This window comes from Colobus angolensis, unplaced genomic scaffold (genome assembly GCF_000951035.1).
Source record: "Colobus angolensis palliatus isolate OR3802 unplaced genomic scaffold, Cang.pa_1.0 Scaffold87, whole genome shotgun sequence".
In the NCBI taxonomy this organism is placed as follows: domain Eukaryota; kingdom Metazoa; phylum Chordata; class Mammalia; order Primates; family Cercopithecidae; genus Colobus; species Colobus angolensis.
Window position 1 is genome coordinate 2,724,962 of NW_012122598.1, and position 19,664 is coordinate 2,744,625.

General features: G+C 50.2%; 1 protein-coding gene across 1 annotated transcript; it reads left to right on the forward strand.

Moving 5' to 3' along the window:
* The first annotated feature begins 1,528 nt into the window (after positions 1-1,528).
* KRT74 (keratin 74, type II) lies at positions 1,529-9,450 on the forward strand. The gene is made up of 9 exons (XM_011930596.1): positions 1,529-2,041; positions 2,705-2,919; positions 3,353-3,413; positions 3,875-3,970; positions 4,494-4,658; positions 5,326-5,451; positions 6,884-7,104; positions 7,576-7,610; positions 8,101-9,450. Exons 1-9 carry the CDS (start codon positions 1,571-1,573, stop codon positions 8,298-8,300), a joined length of 1,590 nt encoding a protein of 529 aa, XP_011785986.1. The 5' UTR covers positions 1,529-1,570; the 3' UTR covers positions 8,301-9,450.
* Positions 9,451-19,664: the final 10,214 nt, after the last annotated feature.

The window sequence follows — 19,664 nt, forward strand, 5'->3', positions numbered from 1 at the left end:
AGAACCTTCCACCATTGTCTTAAGGGCTGAGCAGAAAACACCCTGTGAAGGGGAAAGTCTTCTGGGGCAGGTTCCAGGCCTAAGCTCCACGCTCCCTGCCCAGGTCAGCTTCTCCTTTTCCCTCCCCAGCAGTGGGAGCAGTTGTCTTCTGCCCTCGGCTGGATCCAAACAGGCCAAGCATTCCTAGTTTAGTTATAGGAAGTGGTCAGAGTCTCGCATGAAGGCAGCTGCCAGATACCTAGTTTTGAAATTGTCACCCAAGCTGGAGTGCAGTGGTGCAGTCTCAGCTCACTGCAACCTCTGCCTCCCGGGTTCAAGTGATTCTTTGGCCTTAGCCTCCCGAGTAGCTGAAACTATAGGCACGCGCCACCACGCTCGGCTAATTTGTATATTTTTAGTAGAGAGGGGGTTTCATCATGTTAGCCAGGCTGGACTCAAACTCCTGACCTCAGGTAATCTGCTCTCCTCGGCCTCCCAAAGTGCTGGGATTACAGGTGTGAGCCACTGTGCCCAGCCCCGAAATAATTTTTTAACATTGCACTGTACCCACACTACCTGAGCTATAAAGCGGTGATACTCCTGTTCCAAAATTGAGGGCTCCCTGAAGTTGCCAGGAAACTGGCAGAACAGCCCACTCTGAACCTGGGAGTGAAACTCAGGAGTCCTTTTCCTTGGTGACTTCGGCCATGGGGTGTTTCCCCAGGGAGTGTGGGGGCTTATGTCCCAGCCCCTGCCTGACCTCCTAGAGTAGGACAGATAATCTTATCCAGGAGAGAAAATCCAACTGGAGGAAATGCAGTTGGCTGGAAACGTTCTCATCGTTGTAAGGCAATGTCAAGGTCACTACCACACAGGCCCTGCCCAACACAGAAGGCCCTAGACAATATCCCTGATGGGGTCATGCAGATGCTGCAGAGTCGTTCCTCTTCCTTCCTGGGGTCCACTTCATTGCTAGACAGCTGTGGTCCTTAGCATGGCCCAAGGATGGACCCTGGAGCTTCTTACCCAGATCCAGATATTTGAGGACACCTTTCCAAGAAGAATCATCTTTCCATGTCTTCTTTTCCCAGATGTAAAAATTCCAGCTTCCATACAAGACCCTATAATTGGGAGATGGTTTCTTTTGGGAAGAAACCTGGGGTTTTTCAGGTGAGTCTCCTCTGGGGAAAGGCAGGCATTTCCCCTGCTCCTTGCTGATAGTTAAGCAAGAAGGAGGTAACACTGGAAAAATAAAGCTAGGAGATCTCTTCAGGGGATAACTCTTCAGGTCCCTAATTAGGGAGCACAGATAAACTCCAAATTAGACCACTCCAGTCTGCAAGGGCAGCATATTCCACTTGCTATCAGAAAAGCTTTGTTGCTGCAAAGGACTTGGAGATCTCTGTTCTACAAATTGCCCATGGCTCCTGGCCCTTTAGCAGGGGAAAAGAGATAGTAGAGAGACGCCCTTTTCCGGTGTCCCGGGCCCAACAGGGATAAAAGGAGGCAGCACTCTGGGTGTCCCATCACTGTGTTCTCTACCCCTTGGCAACTACTTTTCTCCAGCTGTGTCAACTCCATCTTTCCCACCATGAGTCGGCAACTGAACGTCAAGTCCGGTGGTGACAAGGGCAACTTCAGTGTGCATTCGGCAGTGGTGCCGAGGAAGGCTGTGGGTAGCCTGGCCTCTTACTGTACAGCTGGCAGAGGGGCTGGAGCTGGCTTTGGCAGTCGGAGCCTCTATAGCCTCGGAGGGAATCAGCGTATTTCTTTCAATGTGGCTGGTGGCAGCATTCGGTCTGGAGGTTACAGCTTCAGGCCTGGCTCTGGGTATGGAGGGGGCCGGGCCAGTGGCTTTGCTGGCAGTATGTTTGGCAGTGTGGCCCTGGGGCCTGCTTGTTCATCTGTGTGCCCGCCTGGGGGCATCTACCAGGTCACTGTCAACAAGAGCCTCTTGGCCCCCCTCAACGTGGAGCTGGACCCTGAGATCCAGAAGGTGCGCTCCCAGGAGCGGGAACAGATCAAGGCGCTGAACGACAAGTTCGCCTCCTTCATTGACAAGGTGGGTATCATAGGAGAAGGATGAGGCAGCCCCCTGAGGTCATGAGCAGTTTTCCTGCTGCCTGGGAATGGACTGCGCATTGTGGCTGGAAAGGTGCAGCTGGGCCTCAGGAAGGGCTTCCTCATCATTAGAGAAGGAGAGTAGGTCTGTGTGCCACAGAAGACAAAAGAATACATGAATATATTGACTTCTTTGGCGATTTTGGAGAACAGGATGGGAAGCTGGGTAAAAAGCAGCAGGAAGCTGGGTAAAAAGCAGCACTTTTTTCCTTGACAAAAAAGTGATGGGTTTCTTGAGGACGGCTGATTTCCACAAACAAGAAAGGCTAATAGAATCCAGCAGTGTTCAGAGGGAAGGGCTCATGGTACAGGAAGAGACACTTAATTGAGACATAAGGAAGGACATCTCCTGGGACCAGGGCCAAGCAATAGAAGGAAGCTGTGGAATCTCCTTGAGTGAGTTCTCACTGATGGCTTCTCCAGAAGGCTAGGAAACGAGCACTTGTAAAGGGTCTAGTTTGTGTGGAATGTCAAGGGTGGAGAGTCAAGACGTGAGCAAAATGACTACAACAATCTATGGCAAATCTGGGGAGTCAATGGTGTGTGTCCACGGGGCATGACTGCACCCATTGTGGTTCCAGGTGTCTGTTGATTTGGGTTCCAGGTAAGGTTCCTAGAGCAGCAGAACCAGGTTCTAGAAACCAAGTGGGAGCTGCTGCAGCAGCTGGACCTGAACAACTGCAAGAAGAACCTGGAGCCCATCCTCGAGGGCTACATCAGCAACCTGCGGAAGCAGCTGGAGACGCTGTCTGGGGACAGGGTGAGGTTGGACTCGGAGCTGAGAAGCATGAGGGACCTAGTGGAAGACTACAAGAAGAGGTGAGCAGGCCCCACCTGACGGTCACAGACCATGTTCCCCGTGCCTCTGGGCTCACTTGATCTCTGTGCCATTATTTTTTAGGAGATGGGAATGTACCCTCCAGGGTCAGGAGCTCACATCCCCTTCTCTGGCTGGGGGGAAGGGCCTATCCTGTTCGATGATAACTTCCTGCCTGGTTGATAGGAAGCAGTTCCTGTGCTCCTTGATCCACTGAAAGGTTCAGTTGCTGGTGTCACCTGGGTGTTTTCCTAACATGCAAAAAGTAGGAGGCAAGTGAGGCAACTCAGAGATATCTTATTCCTGTCACTAGCCTCTTACTGCTCACCCCAGAGACCCTGCAGGGACCCTGCATCCCAAACATTTTCCTGGCCAGCAGGAAGAGAAAGTTCCTTGGCTAAGAGGGCTAAGGCTATCTTCTCTCCCTGCCGGCAGATATGAGATGGAGATTAACCGGCGCACAGCAGCAGAGAACGAGTTTGTGGTGCTCAAGAAGGTAAGGGAGGGAAGAGCCTCCTTATTAGGGTCTCTCTCACCCCCATCTTAACAACTCTGCTCAGGACTTCAGCCCAGGCGACTGGGGAGGGGGCTGGTGAGAGTGGAGTGAATCATAGTCCTGGCCTCCAGTGAGTTGGAGAGGAAAGACACACACTCGGGAAATGGACAGAGACAGACAGAGAATTCAGGTCTGGGAACTGTGAAACTCTGGTCCAGCTCAGCCTTGCTGTGTGACCTAAGGAAACCTCTCTGGGCTTTGTTTTCTCCAGGCATAACAGAGCTGCCATATCCTCTTTTCCCTATTCCCAAATCTTCAGGGAGTCTGAGAAGAAATGGATATTGAGAGAGCTTTCCTTTGTGGGTAGAAAGTAGAAAATCAGGTGGCTTTGGGGCAGGGGTTGGGCAGGGCAGCTGTGGATGAGGGTTGCATCCACCAATGACTCTGGGGCCTCTTGGAAGGATGCAGATGCAGCCTACGCGGTCAAGATGGAGCTTCAGGCCAAGGTGGACTCTCTGGACAAAGACATCAAGTTCCTCAAGTGTCTGTATGATGCGGTAAGCACACTCCTGTCCCCTCACCCTCATCCTGCCTCCTTCTCAACTGTTTCAGGGAGATGCCAACAGGAGAGGTTTGGGATCAACACAATGAAAGACGTTTTGGTGGAAAGGTCAAAATCCTGCACCAGGAGACCATGGAAGTGCAGGATGCTGGTCCTTGGAGGCCACACATGCGGGAGGAAATTGATCTCGACCACAATAGTGGCCTTGCCCACAGGCAGGAAAAGATAACCCAGTGAGGTCTTACAAAGCACAGATCCTTGGTCTGCGAAATTGTGGGAAATGCATTCTTCACCCATCTGCATGTGCCTGCAGACACCTGCCGCTTGCAGGGGTTCCTGCTGCTGTGAGCTGCTCTCCCTCAGCTCTGCAGACACATCCCAGAGGGCACTTCTTCCCCCTACTTTGGCCCCGTGGATCCTAGCAGCCTATTGGGCTAGAGACCATGGGCCCAGAAGACTAACGGGGCAGAAGAGGGAAGCCAGGGGGTTGCCGAGTCTGTCTTCCTCTCTCAATACAGGAGATGGCTCAGATCCAGACTCATGCCAGTGAGACCTCAGTCATCCTGTCCATGGACAACAACCGAGACCTGGACCTTGACAGCATCATCGCCGAGGTCCGCATGCATTATGAGGAGATCGCCCTGAAGAGCAAGGCCGAGGCTGAAGCCCTGTACCAGACCAAGGTGGGCACCGAACGGGTCTCCTCCCACAGCGGCCCCTCGCTTCCTGGGAAGGGTCACCTCCACAGTGAATGTGAGAAAAACTTTTGTGGGCATGCTGAATGAAAGAACAGTTCCAACCAAGGCTTCAAGGACAAAATGAATTCTCAGCAGAGCCTGTTATCAAAGATAAATCATGAAACTGGTATGGATTGAATATATGCAACAGAGAGGATCCCTCACTTGTTTCCTCCATCCAATAACTACCTGTCCCTCTTTGTTGCTTGTGAAAGAAGTGAGGTGATATAACAAATACACTTAGAGGAATGGGGGTATGCTGCCACAGGGCAGAGGGAGAATCACAGACTTGCAGGAGCGTAACCATGGGTGAATTTGGTGGGGGGCGAGTGGGAGAAGAAGCCTGTAGCTCTTTCCTGATCCACACGGGAAGACTTTCAAAAGGAAATGGAAGGCCGGGAGTCCTCTGAGTAATGGAACTATGCTTTGGGTAAACTGCTTTGGGACTGTCAGGGAGAAAACTCCTTACCTGGGCCCCCAGGACCCTGTTCCAGCACTCCTCTTCAGCTCCGTTAAATCCCACCAACAGCCAGGGTGGCAGGGGTGGCTTATTTACAAGACCCTTCCCCAGTGCCCTTGTCTCATTGCCAACTTCCTATCTCTGGGAAACCAGATCCAGGAGCTGCAGCTGGCAGCCAGTCAGCATGGTGACGACCTGAAACACACCAGGAGCGAGATGGCGGAGCTGAACCGGCTCATCCAGAGGATCCGGTGTGAGATTGGGAACGTGAAGAAGCAGGTGGGCAGCAGCCCCACAAAGAACTCTCAGGTTCCATGGGATGAGGAAATGGGGCCTGCCCTTAGGGAACAAGCAGATTTCCCCTGCCAGGCTTAGGGGTCCCTTGGCCACCCACAGTCCCCCTCTCCCACCCTGCCTTGGTACCCCACTATCAGAGCTGGCACCCGCCCAGAACTGGGAAGAGCTTCAAACCTATTTCTCTGACTCCTCATTTTGCAGATAAAGCAACTGAGTTGGGAAGGGGAAGGGACCTGCCCAGAGCCCCCAGCTGGTAATGAATGGAGCTAGGATTAGAACCCAGGTTCCTCTTCTGCAGACTTTTTCTGTGTCCAAGGAACCTGCTCCATGTCCCCTTTGGGTGTTCCCTCTGAGGGCAGACCCTCTGTCTCCTCCTCCCAGTGGACACAGAATGTTTGTGGGGTGCAGGGGGTATATATCAGGCACCTCTGTGGCCACACCAGGTTCCTGCCCTTGGAGTGGGGCATGGTCTGGCGACTGAGGGACATGGCCGTTGATGAAGCCCTCCTGGGTTTCCTTGCCCTGTGCCACGGTACTACTTCCATGTTAGTGGGCCGGGGAGGGGGGCTGTCTTACCTGACAGCAGCAAATCTTAAACACTGCATCAGTGGGGAGATGATTTTGGAGGCTGGAGGATCCTTCCTGTGACCTCCGTGAGAACTAGGTCTACTCCACTAGTGACAGAATTGCCCAGTGGCAAGATCTGAGCCCGTTCTTCTTCTGGTATCCCCACCACCCTCCATGCTCTGCAGGGGAACACAGGGACAACTCTACGACTCTGCGTTTCGCCGATTCACAAGTTCTATGAGCACAGTTCCTCCCCCTCTGTTAGCACCAGGCATCGCAGTGTCCCCAGATGTTCATCAGAGTCCAGCTTCTGAGGTTGTGCCTATAATTTAGGGCCTTACCCTCCTGCTCTAAGGGAAGGCCGGATGTGGGAGCCTTCAGGCATACCCTCCCTGGAGTGCTGGAGTCCAGAAACACTCATCTGGATGCTAACAGATAAGAAGGATCCCCACTGGCGAGAGGTCCTGCAGCAGGAATCTGATCGCAGTGGGACCGTGGCATACCATCTCATCCTCAGGGCTGGCCTTGCTGGGGAATCGGGTATGATTTTCCTGAACCTGGAGTATTTTGAATCTGCAGATGCTGGTGGCCTCCGGTTTCAGGCAAACATCGACATTTCTTTCTGACCTCCTGAAATGCAACTGCCTCCACAGCTTCATGTGATAACAGCTTTGAATATTCCTCTGCAATAGAAAATAGAAGAGACAAAGTTCTGGTGTTGACTTTGCAGCTTTTACTCCTTGTCACCTAGGGCCCCATCTGCAAAATAAGGGTGCTGTTCTATTTAACCGGTATGAGCTAAATGTAATTTTCTGTTCTGAGGGTCTCTCTGTTCTTTGCCCGTCAGTGTGCCAGCCTGGAGACAGCCATTGCTGATGCTGAGCAGCGGGGAGACAATGCCCTGAAGGATGCCCGGGCCAAGTTGGACGAGCTGGAGGGCGCCCTGCACCAGGCCAAGGAGGAGCTGGCACGGATGCTGCGCGAGTACCAGGAGCTCATGAGCCTGAAACTGGCCCTGGACATGGAGATCGCCACCTACCGCAAGCTGCTGGAGGGCGAGGAGTGCAGGTGGCCGGGGTGGAGGGGAAAGTGTGAGAAGGGACTTGGGGTGGCTCCTGTCTGGCTGAGGGGACACCTGGAGAACATCGTTAGTGCCAATACAGACAAGGGATGTGGTGATTTCATGAACTCAGAGGCAGCTTCCTGCAAGGGGTTGTCGGACATGAGCCATGAGGCATAGGTGGCCGTGTGCTGCTGTGAAGAGAACCAGGGGCTCAGACAGACCTGGGGCTAATGATTGGCTGTACAGCAGGGGCTAATTATTGGCTTTACCCCATGCTAGTGCTGTGGTCTCGATAAATCATCTAATATCTCCAGGCCTCTTGTTTTCTCATCTGTAAGATGAAGGCGATAGTGTCAATTTCATAAGTTGTTATAAGGATGAGTTTAAATGATGCACGTATAAAAGCAGGAGCCCATTAAGGTTCAGTGGAATCTCGACACTGAATTTTTGTCTTTCTCTAACTTTCTGTCTCACAGGATGTCTGGGGAGAATCCATCCTCTGTGAGCATCTGTGAGTATCTTGAGAGATGCCTTGGGTTGGGAAAGCCAGGGACCCTGGGACAAAGTGATGTCACCTCCATTTACTGTCTCACCCTACCCAGAAGCTTCCGTTACTGTCTTGGGAAGATTCTTGGGCTTCAAAGGAAACATTCTCCTTTTTCATCCTATGAAATAGTGACTAAGGTCATGCCCACCCCTTTCCCTTCCTGTTTCTCCCCTGGGGTGTTGTCATTTGGAGAAAGGGTTGGTGGACATGGATTTTCCTAGAATTTCCAGGAGGGCAGGGACTGTATCTATCCTATGGGGTCTTCACCTCACACAAGGTCTGGCCCATAATAGGCTCTCAGTTCATCTCTGTAGTGCTTCTTGACTACTGAGGGTCGTTCTGAGGATTAAATAGAGTGTTGCTGTAGAGAAGCCCTCGCGGACAGCCTTTACCATAGCTATTACCTGCTGACTGACACTGCTCCTCTCCCCTGCTCTTGGCCCCTCCTCCTCAGCCGTCATCAGCAGCAGCAGCTACAGCTACCATCACCCCAGCTCTGTGGGTGCTGACCTTGGGGCCAGCACTATGGCAGGCAGCTCTGGCACCACCCAGAGCGGGCAGACCAAGACCAAAGAGGTGCGAGGGGGAGACCTCAAGGACTCCCAGAGCAAGAACACCCCAGGCAGCACCCCAGCAAGGAAAGCCACCCGCTAGACCCATGGCCTCATCCACCTCAGCGCCTGGAAGAAGAGGTGACTTTGCCACTCCCAAAGGTGTCTGCCACACCCAAGTTCCCAGCCCCTGAGTTTTCAAACCGTCTGTAGTACACTCGACTGTCCGCATCATGGTTTAGCTTTTACTCTCAAGCTCTGATTGACACAGTCACCTTCCCTGTTTCCTTAGGTCCCATGTGGACTAACGACTTGTTATTTTCCTTGCTGCTTTGGGCTGGCAGGAGGCTTTGGAGGTACAAGCCATTATAACCTTCTTGGCCCTAAGGAAGCTGTGATCATCCCTAGAGAGAGGGAAGGAGCAAGAGAGGACAGGGGAGGGGCTGGTTTGTTCTGTGCTTAGGCCAAATTAGCTATTGCCTGAGAGGTTTTACATCCCCTGCCAGCACGGTGGGGTGACTTCAGACCTGTAACCAGGTGGTGAGAAGTTAGACAGTCTTTACTTGCTCCACCAGAAACAACTTTGCAGGATGACGCCAATATTTAGGACACCATGTGTACATCTGTAGACCACCAGCTGCGACCATCTCCGCAAAGTCAAGTGAAGGTGTATTGGGGATTCTCTGCCAGCCTGTGTCACCCAACCACCTCCTTCATTATCAACAATAGCTACCATCATTTGTCAAGCACTCACTAGACGCCAGGCACCCTAGACGCATTGTCTCCAACTCTCATCCAGTCCTGCAAAGAAGATGTGATCAGCATCATTGGAACAGACTGGGAGCCTGATCCCAAGAGGCTACAGAATTGGCCCCAGTCACCCACCTACATGCCAGAGTCGTGCCTGGCCAACACCAAGGTCTATGCTCTTTCTGTGGCATGTCACTGCCTCTTTCACAAATGGACTGTCAACGTCACCGTTCTTTTTGATGAGGGCAGTGTAATTACATCGCCTTTTGTCAGGACTGTGGGTATGTGATTTGTCTTCGGCCATCTCTCTGGGGCTGTGTCCTACATAGCCTCTGACTCTCAATTTCTGGTGCCATGAGCTGAGCTCAGTGAGTGGAGCTTGCCTTTCTGTCCCTGGGTGGTACTGCCTAGTCCGGATGTCGTGGCTCATAGTGTAAATATTCCTAAGAATGGTGACAACTAGTTCCTCTTTTGCTTAAGTTAAATACTCTGAATTTCTGCTGTATGCTCAATAAACTGTCCTTGAATGGTGTCAGAGGTATGCTTCTGTCAGTCTGTCAATCTTTCCGAATTTTCCACCCTCTAGTGAGGATGTGCCACCCTCCATTTCTTCCCAGCAAGTGTGCAGGACTCTTGCTGCTGGAAGAGACAGATACATACTCATGTAAATCAGGAAAGGGCACCCTAGGGCAGTAATGCTAAGAAGTGATTGGAATGGAGAGGCTAAGCAAGGAGGGCTTCCTGGAGGAGGAGGAGAGTTTAATTAAATAACCAGAAAGATGGACACATAGGCTCCTGGAGAGATAATTTAAATCACAGCAACATAGTAATTTGGACAAAGGCTTTCATGTGCTTATTTAGTAAGGGGTGGGAGATCTCAGATTTTCCAAAGTCAGTACAGATTGGGTATACCTTATCCAAAATGTTCGAGACCAGAAACATTTCTGACTTTGGATTTTGAAATATTTGCATGTGCATAACGAGATATTTTGGGGATGGAACCCAAATCAAAACATGAAATTCATTTGTGTTTCATATATACCTTCTGCATAGACTAAAGATAATTTTACACAAATTTTAAATAAAGTGCTCAAAAGTTTTGGAGTACTTTGGATTTCAGACTTTTGGATTAGAGATGCTTAATCTGCAGTGGGGCTGGGTGGATTTCCATGTCCCTCAGCTGTGGCCGCCAGAGTCTAGCCATCTTAGCAGCTTTCAAATTGGTCTTGTGTCACAGGTGTGCCCAAAGATGTTCACCTCTACAGGTGTCAGGATAATGGGGATGGGCCTTGGGAGGATGGGGCCTCTGGCCTAAGAAGTGGCCTCCATTCACCTCCCTGTGCCTTTCATGTATTAAGGAGGTCCTGGTCTGTGTGTGCCAGGGTGCAATAGACCGTGGGAAGCACAAGAGCCCAAGAGTGTGTTGGGCTTTCTGCCCAAATGTCTCCCTCTGATGTCACCACTGCCGCCACTGTGGATACTGAAGGAGTGGCCTGGGAGTTATGGGAGGCTCCATCCCAGCTCTACCACTAACTAGTTACCTGTTACACACAGTGGTTCTTAACCTTGTAAGTCATGAAATTTTTGAGGGCTGATGAAAGCCATGGACCTTGTCCCTGAAATGTGGACAGAATCTACTGCATGTCCAGAGGTTCACAGATCCCCACAGCCCATCCATGGATTCCCTGGGTCATGCACCCCAGGTTTAGAGCCTTTGGACAAGATACCCTTAAGGCCCTTCTTAGCACTGATGCTCTGTCTTTCCCAAAACACCTCATTCCCAGTGGGGGACCCAGTGAGAGGGGCTGAGGTGAGAAAGGGAGTGAGACCCACAACCTGAAATAGCCTTTCGAGAAATATTAATACATGAGCCTCCGTGAAATCACCTCTCTCAGGGCTGCCGTGCAGCATGCCCCTGATTACTGGGCACACCTGAGCTGGTGCTGCTGGGCTGTGACGGCTGCACGTGCACGTGGCTCTGGGTGCAGGGCTGAGCAGATGTGATACAGTGTGTCCTCTGCTAGAGTACTGAGGTGGGCAGTAGGAGCAGCCTCCCTGGCTGCAGCTTGTCCACCTGAGAAATGAGAGATTCTCTGCCCCCTGGGATTATGAAGATGCTGAGAGGTGCACAGGAGTGACTGTGCTCTTGCTTTTGGACTCAGTTAGAGAGTCCTTTGAAGCTCAAGAAGAGAAATCATGGAGGCAGGACCACAGGCAATTGTTAATTTCAATTATTTATAGTTATGGCCATTTTGACCCAGGTACCAAGACCATTCAATAGGGGAAAGAATAGTTTCTTCAACAAACGGTGTTGAGACAGTGAGGTATCCACATGCCAGAGAATGAGGTTGAATCTCTATTTTACATCATATACAAAAATTAATCAAAGTGAATCAACAACCTAAATATAAGAGCTAAAACCATAAAACTCGTAGAAAAAATTTAGAGGGAAATCTTTGTGACCTTGATTTGGCAATGAATTCTTAGATAGGACACCCAAAGCACAAGCAACACAAGAGAAACTAGATAAATTGGACTTCCTCAAAGTTAAAAAAACTGCTTTACAGTAAGGGACATTATCAAGAAAGCAAAAAGACGACCTACCAAATGAAAGAAAATATTGGAAAATCATGGAGCTGATAAGGGTCTAGTATCCAGAATATATAAAATACTCTTGCAACTCAACAATAAAAAAACAAACAACTCAGTTAACAAAAGAGCAAGTAATTTTAATAAACTTACTTTAGAAGATACACAACGGCCAAGAAGCACAGGAAAAGATGCTCAACATAATTAGTCATCAGGGAAATGTAAACCAAAACCATAACCAGGCACCAGTTTATACCTACTAGGATGATTTATAATAAAAATAACAGAAAATCATGAATGCCATGAGATTGTGGAGAAATTTGAACATTCATACATTGCTGTTGGAAATGTAAACTGGTTCAGTCACTGTGGAAAAGTTTGGCAATTCCTCAAAGAGTTAAACAGATTTGCCATATGACCCAGCAATTCCACTCCTAGATATAAAGCCAAAATAATTGAAAACATGGCTGAGCCCAGTGGCTCATCCCTGTAATCCCAGCACTTTGGGAGGTAGAGGCTGCAGGGCCGCTTGAACCCAGGAGTTTGAGATCAACCTGGGCAAGGGAGGCTGCCCTTGGGCAACCCAGGGCAAGGGAGACAGGGAGACCCTGTCTCTTAAATTAAAAAAAAGCTAGGTATGGTGATGATGCCTGTGGTGCCAGCTACTTGGGAGTCTGAGCTGGGAGGATCACTTGGGCCTGGAAGTTCAGGGCTGCAGTGAGCCGTGATTGTGCCACTGAACTGCAGGCTGGGTGGTAGAACAAGACCCTGTCTCATTTAAAAAAAAAATTAAAACCAGGTGCTCAAACATACACACACACATGCATGTTCACAGTAGCACTATTCACCATAGCCAAATGTGGAAACAGCTCAAAAGTCCATCAATGAAAGAAAAAAAAATTGTGGTATATACTTTCAATGGAATATCATTCAGCCACAAAAAGGAATGACTTAGTGATATATGCTGCAATGTGGATGAATCTCAAAAACATTATGCTAAAGGAAAGAAACCAAACAAACAAACAAAAAATCCCCACACATTATATACTTCCATTTACATGAAGTGTCTAGAATAGGTAAATTCATACAGATAGAATGCAAATTTGTGGTTGTGGGAGTCGGGGAAGGGGAAATGGGGCGAGTGCTAGTGGGCACAGGACTTTCTTTTGGGGTAATGACAATGTTTTAGAACTAGACAGAGGTTATGGTTGCACAACATTGTGAACATACTAAACGCCACTGAATTGCTCACTTTAAATAGTTAATTTTATGTTATGTGAATCTCACCCCAATAAAAAATAAAATAAAATTTGGGAGTGCAGCAGAGAAAAAGCCAGAGAAACCGTATCCCTGGACTTTGCTCTCAGCCTTCCCTACCACGTGGCAAATCGCAGCCTGTCATAAAGACAGAGTTGTCCAGGGCCAGCAGGGGGACAGACACCACTTACCCTCGTTTTGACTGGCCAAGGCAAGCCTGGGGGAGCCAGACTTTTGATGGCCAAGAGCTGACTATGTCTCTGGACACTTGGCCGCCACCCAGCTGAGGGCAACCACTGGCTCTCTCTCGGCTAATTAAGTGCTGGCTTAACTAACCACCTGAGTCTCAGACTTTGGTCATGAAAAGCAACTCAGTGCCCTTGAGTGGCTCTCACAGCCCTTGCTGATGCCAGTTGAGCTGAAGCATGCGAGGCCAACACAAACTGCAATATTTCTTTTCTTTGCCAGGGTCATGGCCTCTGCACAGTGACTTGGATTAGGATTTTAAGTGGACACTCAAAATCTTGCTTAAGTTCCCAAACTCACTATCTTGGTTCATAGCTCAAGTGAGCACAAAACCCAGGTACTACTGGAATCTTCTCTCCACCTGGGATTTAATGAAAGCTACAAGGATCTGCAATGGCAGATCTATCTGCTGGACTGAGAAGTTCTCAAATGCAGGCTGGTGTCTTCCTCTATCCTGGTATGTGGCAAATGCTTGGCACAGAGAGTCTGATTAGTAAATGTCAAATGGATCACGGAACGCAAAAGAATACGGCAATCAGTGTCTGTGCACTGTCTCCTGAGACCTCATCTACCCTTTCCTGCAGCTTCTTCTTATGCCTCTCCCTCTGCCTCTGACCTTCCCATCTTCTGATTTTTCTAAACATTCTCTATAGGTTCCAAACTTGGCATAGCAGGAGGCTTTAACTGAGTAATCTGTGTTCATTGGGAGAGAAAGTCTCATTGAAATGCATCCTCTGTGACCTTGAAAAGTCACCTTGGCCATGCTCCTGCCCTGGGGAAGGGATGTTCCTTCAGGTCTAAGCTGTCGTGACTTCTCCTGCTTTCATGGTCTCAGAGATGTTAAATGAATGAATAAATGAATTTGATTCCCTCACTTGGTCACCAGCTGGGAGTCACTGCATTGCTCCCTCCTCTCATGGCTATTACTGAAAAAGAATATATTGAAAATATATGAAAAAGGGACAATCAGCTCCCTCTTAGAAACCACTAATGGAGAATAATAGAGACTCAGGGGTCTGAAAGCAACAGCTAATAGAAGATGGGAGCAATTATCAGGTGCACTGTCATCAGAAACCCATGTACACATGCATAGACATGAGGCTGTAGATTCACAAAGCTGATGTCTATGGAAGATGCAAAACATTTAACAGCTGGTACAAGCAGGCACTTACCAATCAGAGATGTCAGCCATGAACAACCAGGACAGCCATGTTCATAATGGCTGGACACCTGTTCTGCTCCCAGCCATTCACATACAGATGTGCACACACATCTTCTGATATGCCTTGGAACATATCTATCAGCTGGTAAGACATGCAGCACTCACAGTTCATGCATCAAGCCCTGGAGCCTTTGGCCATTTTGCGGGGGAGGGATGCACCCAGAATCTGAGCAGCAGGAGGTGCAGCCTGACCTTGACAGGGAAGGGGTGGATACCAGGGGAATTCGGGAGGGCTTAGGGGAGGCTTCTTGGAGTAGCTATGTCCTGCCTTGGTAGGCAGGAGGCTGGAAGAATAGCCCAGAGCATGACATCAGGAAAAAGGAAGCTGCCCGTAAGAAACATGCCAGGGCCTCACAAGCATCCCCAACCCCATCCTCACCCAGGTCCTGAAATCACATCTATTTTCTCCAAAAGAGCAAAGAAGGCTGAAAAGGGGACTGAGGGGTCAGATGTGGCTGGCTGGAGGGTTGTGACAGGAAGACAGGAGTGTGTGAAATGTCGATCCTGGAAACCGTGGGCTTATAGGGTGGGCTGGCGGGAGGATCATCTAAGAGGCTGCTGCCAGAATTCCAGAGGGGAGAGGATGAAGGTCAGCCTGGGCCATGCCTTGGCAATAGATGCAGAACAACTGCCTTAAGAGACGGTAGGTGACTTCTTGAGGGTAGGGAGCACCTGGGTGAGTGGGGATGTGGGCAGTCATCGAGTGGGAGAGCACATTAGGGATAGAAAGTGATGAGCTCAGCATTTCACACTGTGGTTCAGGTGTGGGAGGGACAGGAAAGAGCAGAGACCAGAGCTGGTGAGGGTTAGAGGTGGGCATGCTCACCTGGGAACAGGACACACAGGGGCACTAGACATTTACACTCAAGAAAGCCAGGATGGTGTGGAGGCTAAGGACACAGACTGTAGCCAGCCTGCCTGGGTTTGAACCCTGGCTCAAATCCTGGTTGAGGGTTGGGCTCGGTGGTTCATGCCTGTAATCCCAGCACTTTGGGAGGCCAAGGTGGGCGGATCACTTGAGGTCAAGAGTTCGAGACCAGCCTGGCCAACATGGTGAAACCCCATCTCTTCTAAAGTACAAAAATTAGCGGGGTGTGGTGGCCCATACCTGTAATCCCAGCTACTCAGGAGGTGGAGGCAGGAGAATCGCTTGAACCTTGGAGGCGGAGGTTGCAGTGAACTGAGATCATGCCACTGCACTTCCGCCTAGGTGACAGAAAAAAAAAATCCTGGTTGAGCTACTCTCTTGAGTAAGCTGCTTAACTTCTTGTGTCTCAGCATCTTCACCTGTAAAGTGGGGACAATAATGGTACCTACCTCATAGGGCTGTTGTGAGAATTATGTGAATTAATACATGTGAAGCGCTGAGGATGCCTCACAGCATTCACATTGTGTATGTGTTAACCACTACTATTATTATCATTGTCACCATTATTCTTATTTACAAGGTGCCTGCCAACCACCTTGGGGAGTAGGTGGAGCAGGTGTTGATACCCCCATTTTTAGAGATGTGAAAACAGAGGCTTAGGAAGGTAGGAGACCTTCCCACAGTCACATGGTTCGTGAGTGGCCAAGACAAGACTGGGACCTGGGTCCTCAGAGTCTCAAGTCCATGCACTTCACCAGAGGCTTGGCGTGGGGCTGGAGCATGGCTCAAAGGAGGTGCTCCCAGCCACGGAGCTGAGTGAGGAGGAAATGAGGAGAGGGGCAGCCCCAGATGACCCTTCTCTGTCAGAAATATGGCAGAATGGGAGGGGAGCCGTGCCTGGCAGGACAGCCCTCCTGTCCTTTATATCCCAGCTCCTCTGGGGTGGGTACACCCGCAGCCTTGGCAGCTGCAAAAATGCTGACCAGCTGTCCTGTCCCCTGATGAGTGGTGGGTTGTGGCCAGGCCCCCGGCACTGTGCTCCATCGGCTGGCTCGGGCTGAATGCCCTGCTCATCTGAAACCACTGGAAGATGAGGGGGTGCCAGGAGGGGCACTTCTGAGGGATCCATAGATGACATGCTCATTTCCTGGGTCCATCTGCTGAGGAGGGCTGGCAGGACCTGGGCTGATGTCATCCAAATAGCTCAGCTCATTCTCTCTAATTTTGGAGACAATTATTTGCTCAAAGAACCACCTGCCCCTCTCTCGGTGCCTCCAGCCTCCCTCCACCCCCACCAACCCTGCCCACATAGCACCTGGATTCTGCTGCCTTGAACACGGATTGCTCAGGCCCTCCCTGGCTCAGCAGCCCTCAATGGATCCCCATAACTCGCCCCATCATGTGCACAGCCTGGCATCTAGAGTCCCCCACCCAAGGTTGTCCTTTTTTTTTTTTTTTTTTTTTTTTGAGACGGAGTCTCGCTCTGTCGCCCGGGCTGGAGTGCAGTGGCCCGGATCTCAGCTCACTGCAAGCTCCACCTCCCGGGTTGAGGCCATTCTCCTGCCTCAGCCACCCGAGTAGCTGGGACTACAGGCGCCCGCCACCTCGCCCGGCTAATTTTTTTTGTATTTTTTAGTAGAGACGGGGTTTCACCGTGTTAGCCAGGATGGTCTCGATCTCCTGACCTCGTGATCCGCCCATCTCGGCCTCCCAAAGTGCTGGGATTACAGGCTTGAGCCACCGCGCCCGGCCCAAAGTTGTCCTTTATTCATAATTGCTCCAGCCTGGTGGATCTTTTCCTCACAAATGACCTGCCTCCTACCACCCAGGGCTCTCCACGCCCATGCCTGTCCATCCAAGCCTTCTTCCTTTAAGAGACTGGGATTCAAACTCCGTCCTCCAGGCAGCCCTTGAGGGTTTAGTGTCCCCCGTCTATGCATTCCCGTATCCACTCGCCCAGCAACTACCCTCTTATATTGTACTCAGTTTTCTTGCCTTACTCTTGGAGACCTTCTCTCCAGACTTATCAGACCCAAGAGTGCTGAAAGGAAAGAATAAGATACAAATTAGAGCCGTGGGCTCACACGCAAATGTGTCAAACTGGTTATCATCACAGACACAGAAACAACAATACAAAGAAAACTACAAATTATACATGTAAGCCAAATAAAACACGCGGCAATAAAACCAAGGGCCACACAAATGTAACGTAACAAGCCATTTAATTTGTTCTTGAATGTCCAAACCAGATGTTCCTGGTATCTTGGGGGTTTGATCCTCTGATATCACACATTCCCCTGACAGTTTCACAGATGGATATAACTGGCCCAGAGATGTCCACGCCTGCCCAAACATTGCTCAGAATTCAATTCTCATGTGGAAAGCTGGACCCCCTCCCATGGAGGGTGTGAAAGAAAGACAGAGGCAGATGGGCAGCTCACATGCTGCCTCCCCACTAGGCCAGAGGGCTCCCCAAGCAGGGGTGCTGTCCCCTCCCACCCCTAAATCTTCCCAGATCTCAGTCAAAGCAGGACTAGGGGGAGTGGGGGTTTTGTCCCCCTGGTGAGCTGTGGCCCTGTCCTAGTTTCCTTCAGTCTCCCCGTTTTTCCCTCCAGAAAAACACAGGCACCTCAGGAGCCCCACCTAGGCCCTCCCTTCCTGTGGGAGGTCCCCAACTCTCCTTCCTTCTGTATCAATGGCCTCATCAAAAACACTGGGTGTCTCATGCCTAATGGCCAGTGTCTGATTAACTAATTCATGCTAAGGTGTTAACCACTTGTTAATAGCTTGATGAACTGCTTCTCCCAGGGGTGTTGGCATTTGGAGGGACCCAGAGACTAAGTCCTTTGAGGGCAGGAAACTTTTTATGGCCCCTCAGCACTTGGTAGGTGCTCAATAAATATTTGATGAAAGGATCAATTCCAAAAGATCTGCTATAATGTTTGTAAAGTGCCTCCTGCTGAATTTTGTACTTGGCTAGCACTTATTAGATGGTGGCTGTTTTATATATATATATATTTATTTATTTATTTATGTTTTTCAAGATGAAGTCTCACTCTGTCGTCCAGGCTAGAGTGCAGTGGTTAGATCTCGGCTCACTGCAAGCTCCACCTCCTGGGTTCACGCCACTCTCCTGCCTCAGCCTCCCGAGTAGCTGGGACTACAGGCACGAGCCACTATGCCCGGCTATTTCTTTTTTTATATTTTTAGTAGAGATGGGGTTCTGCCATGTTGGCCAGGCTGGTCTTGAACTCCTGACCTCAAGTGATCCTCCTGCCTTGGCCTCCCAAAGTGCTGAGATATAGGCATGAGCCACCACACCTGGCCTACTATCTTTATTTTTAACGGTGAATTTTCCAATATCAAGGAGGGTCTGAGTCGACAGATTCTTTGAGCCTGGGGCCTGTGGGAACCCCACTCCCTCCCTTTCCTCCAACATCAGATGACACTGCATGGGAATGTGCTGGTCCAGAGGAGAGAAATGAGAGAGGGGAGGACAGGGCAATTCCTCAATTCTACTGAGCTCTCTGCTTTAGTTGCTGATAACATTTATTATGTATTTTATAAAGTAGGCACTTTCTATGGATTAATATGTGTCATCATCACAACTATCCCACCAGGAGTTTATTTCCCGTTTACAGCTGGGGAAGTTGAGGCTTAGAGAGACCAAGCAAACTGTGCTGCTGAGTGGTGGCGTGGAATTCAGATCCCTGCAGCCTGGTCTCCAACCTGGTGCCACTCCAGGTGGACACACAGCTAGAAGCCTCCTAAAGATGCCCTGACTCTGCTCTGTTTTGTTGCTTCTTCAACAAGGGGCAATTCATTGGTTCTCCTGTACCTGGGAGGGGGTGTTTAGAGGCTGGTCCTGGGCTCTCAGGGAAGGCACAGAGGGAGGAATTGACTGTGGCCATGGGACCCTCCCCAGGACCCAGGCCCCAGGCCCTAGGGAACAGCAACCTGCACATGGGTGTCAATGGACAGAGGAGTCGGGACACTGGGGAGGGGAGACTGCAAAATCCAGTGTTTTAAGCAGGAGTTCAGAGAGCAGTGGGATTGGGGTCAGAGGAGATCGGGAGAGAAGGGGTTCCAGGCTGAATAAGAATAACTTGGAAAAATTTTGGAGGTAGTTGAAGGTGGGGCCAGTGGGTGAGATGTCCTTGGCCAGGGCAGGGAGCATCGAAGAAGGAGGTTGTGGGATGGGTCAGGTTGGCTGCAGCTGCAGCAGGGACACTGAAGGCTGGGCTAGGGCTCTGCCATACATGTCGAGAAACGCAGACAGCAGAGCCAGAGATGAAGGACCACACACAAGGGCTCTAGAAAACCTTCAAGTCTTCAGTGCACACCGCCAACTCCTGTGTCCCCCGTGCTGAGCATGGTGCCAGCATAAAGCAGGCACTCAGTAGAAGTCCACCGAAGGAAGAAAGGAAGGGTGGGAGGGAGGCAGGAATTCTAGAACCAAACTGGAGTCCACTTGCCCGGCCCAGGAAGACACTGGCCATTAGGCATGAGACATCCAGTGTTGTTGATATCTACAC

Coding starts and splice junctions, on each gene's coding strand:
- KRT74 (XM_011930596.1), top strand. CDS start 1,571: ATGAGTCGGCAACTGAACGTCAAGTCCGGTGGTGACAAGGGCAACTTC. Junction 2,042..2,704: donor TCGCCTCCTTCATTGACAAG/GTGGGTATCATA, acceptor TTTGGGTTCCAG/GTAAGGTTCCTAGAGCAGCA. Junction 3,414..3,874: donor AGTTTGTGGTGCTCAAGAAG/GTAAGGGAGGGA, acceptor GCCTCTTGGAAG/GATGCAGATGCAGCCTACGC.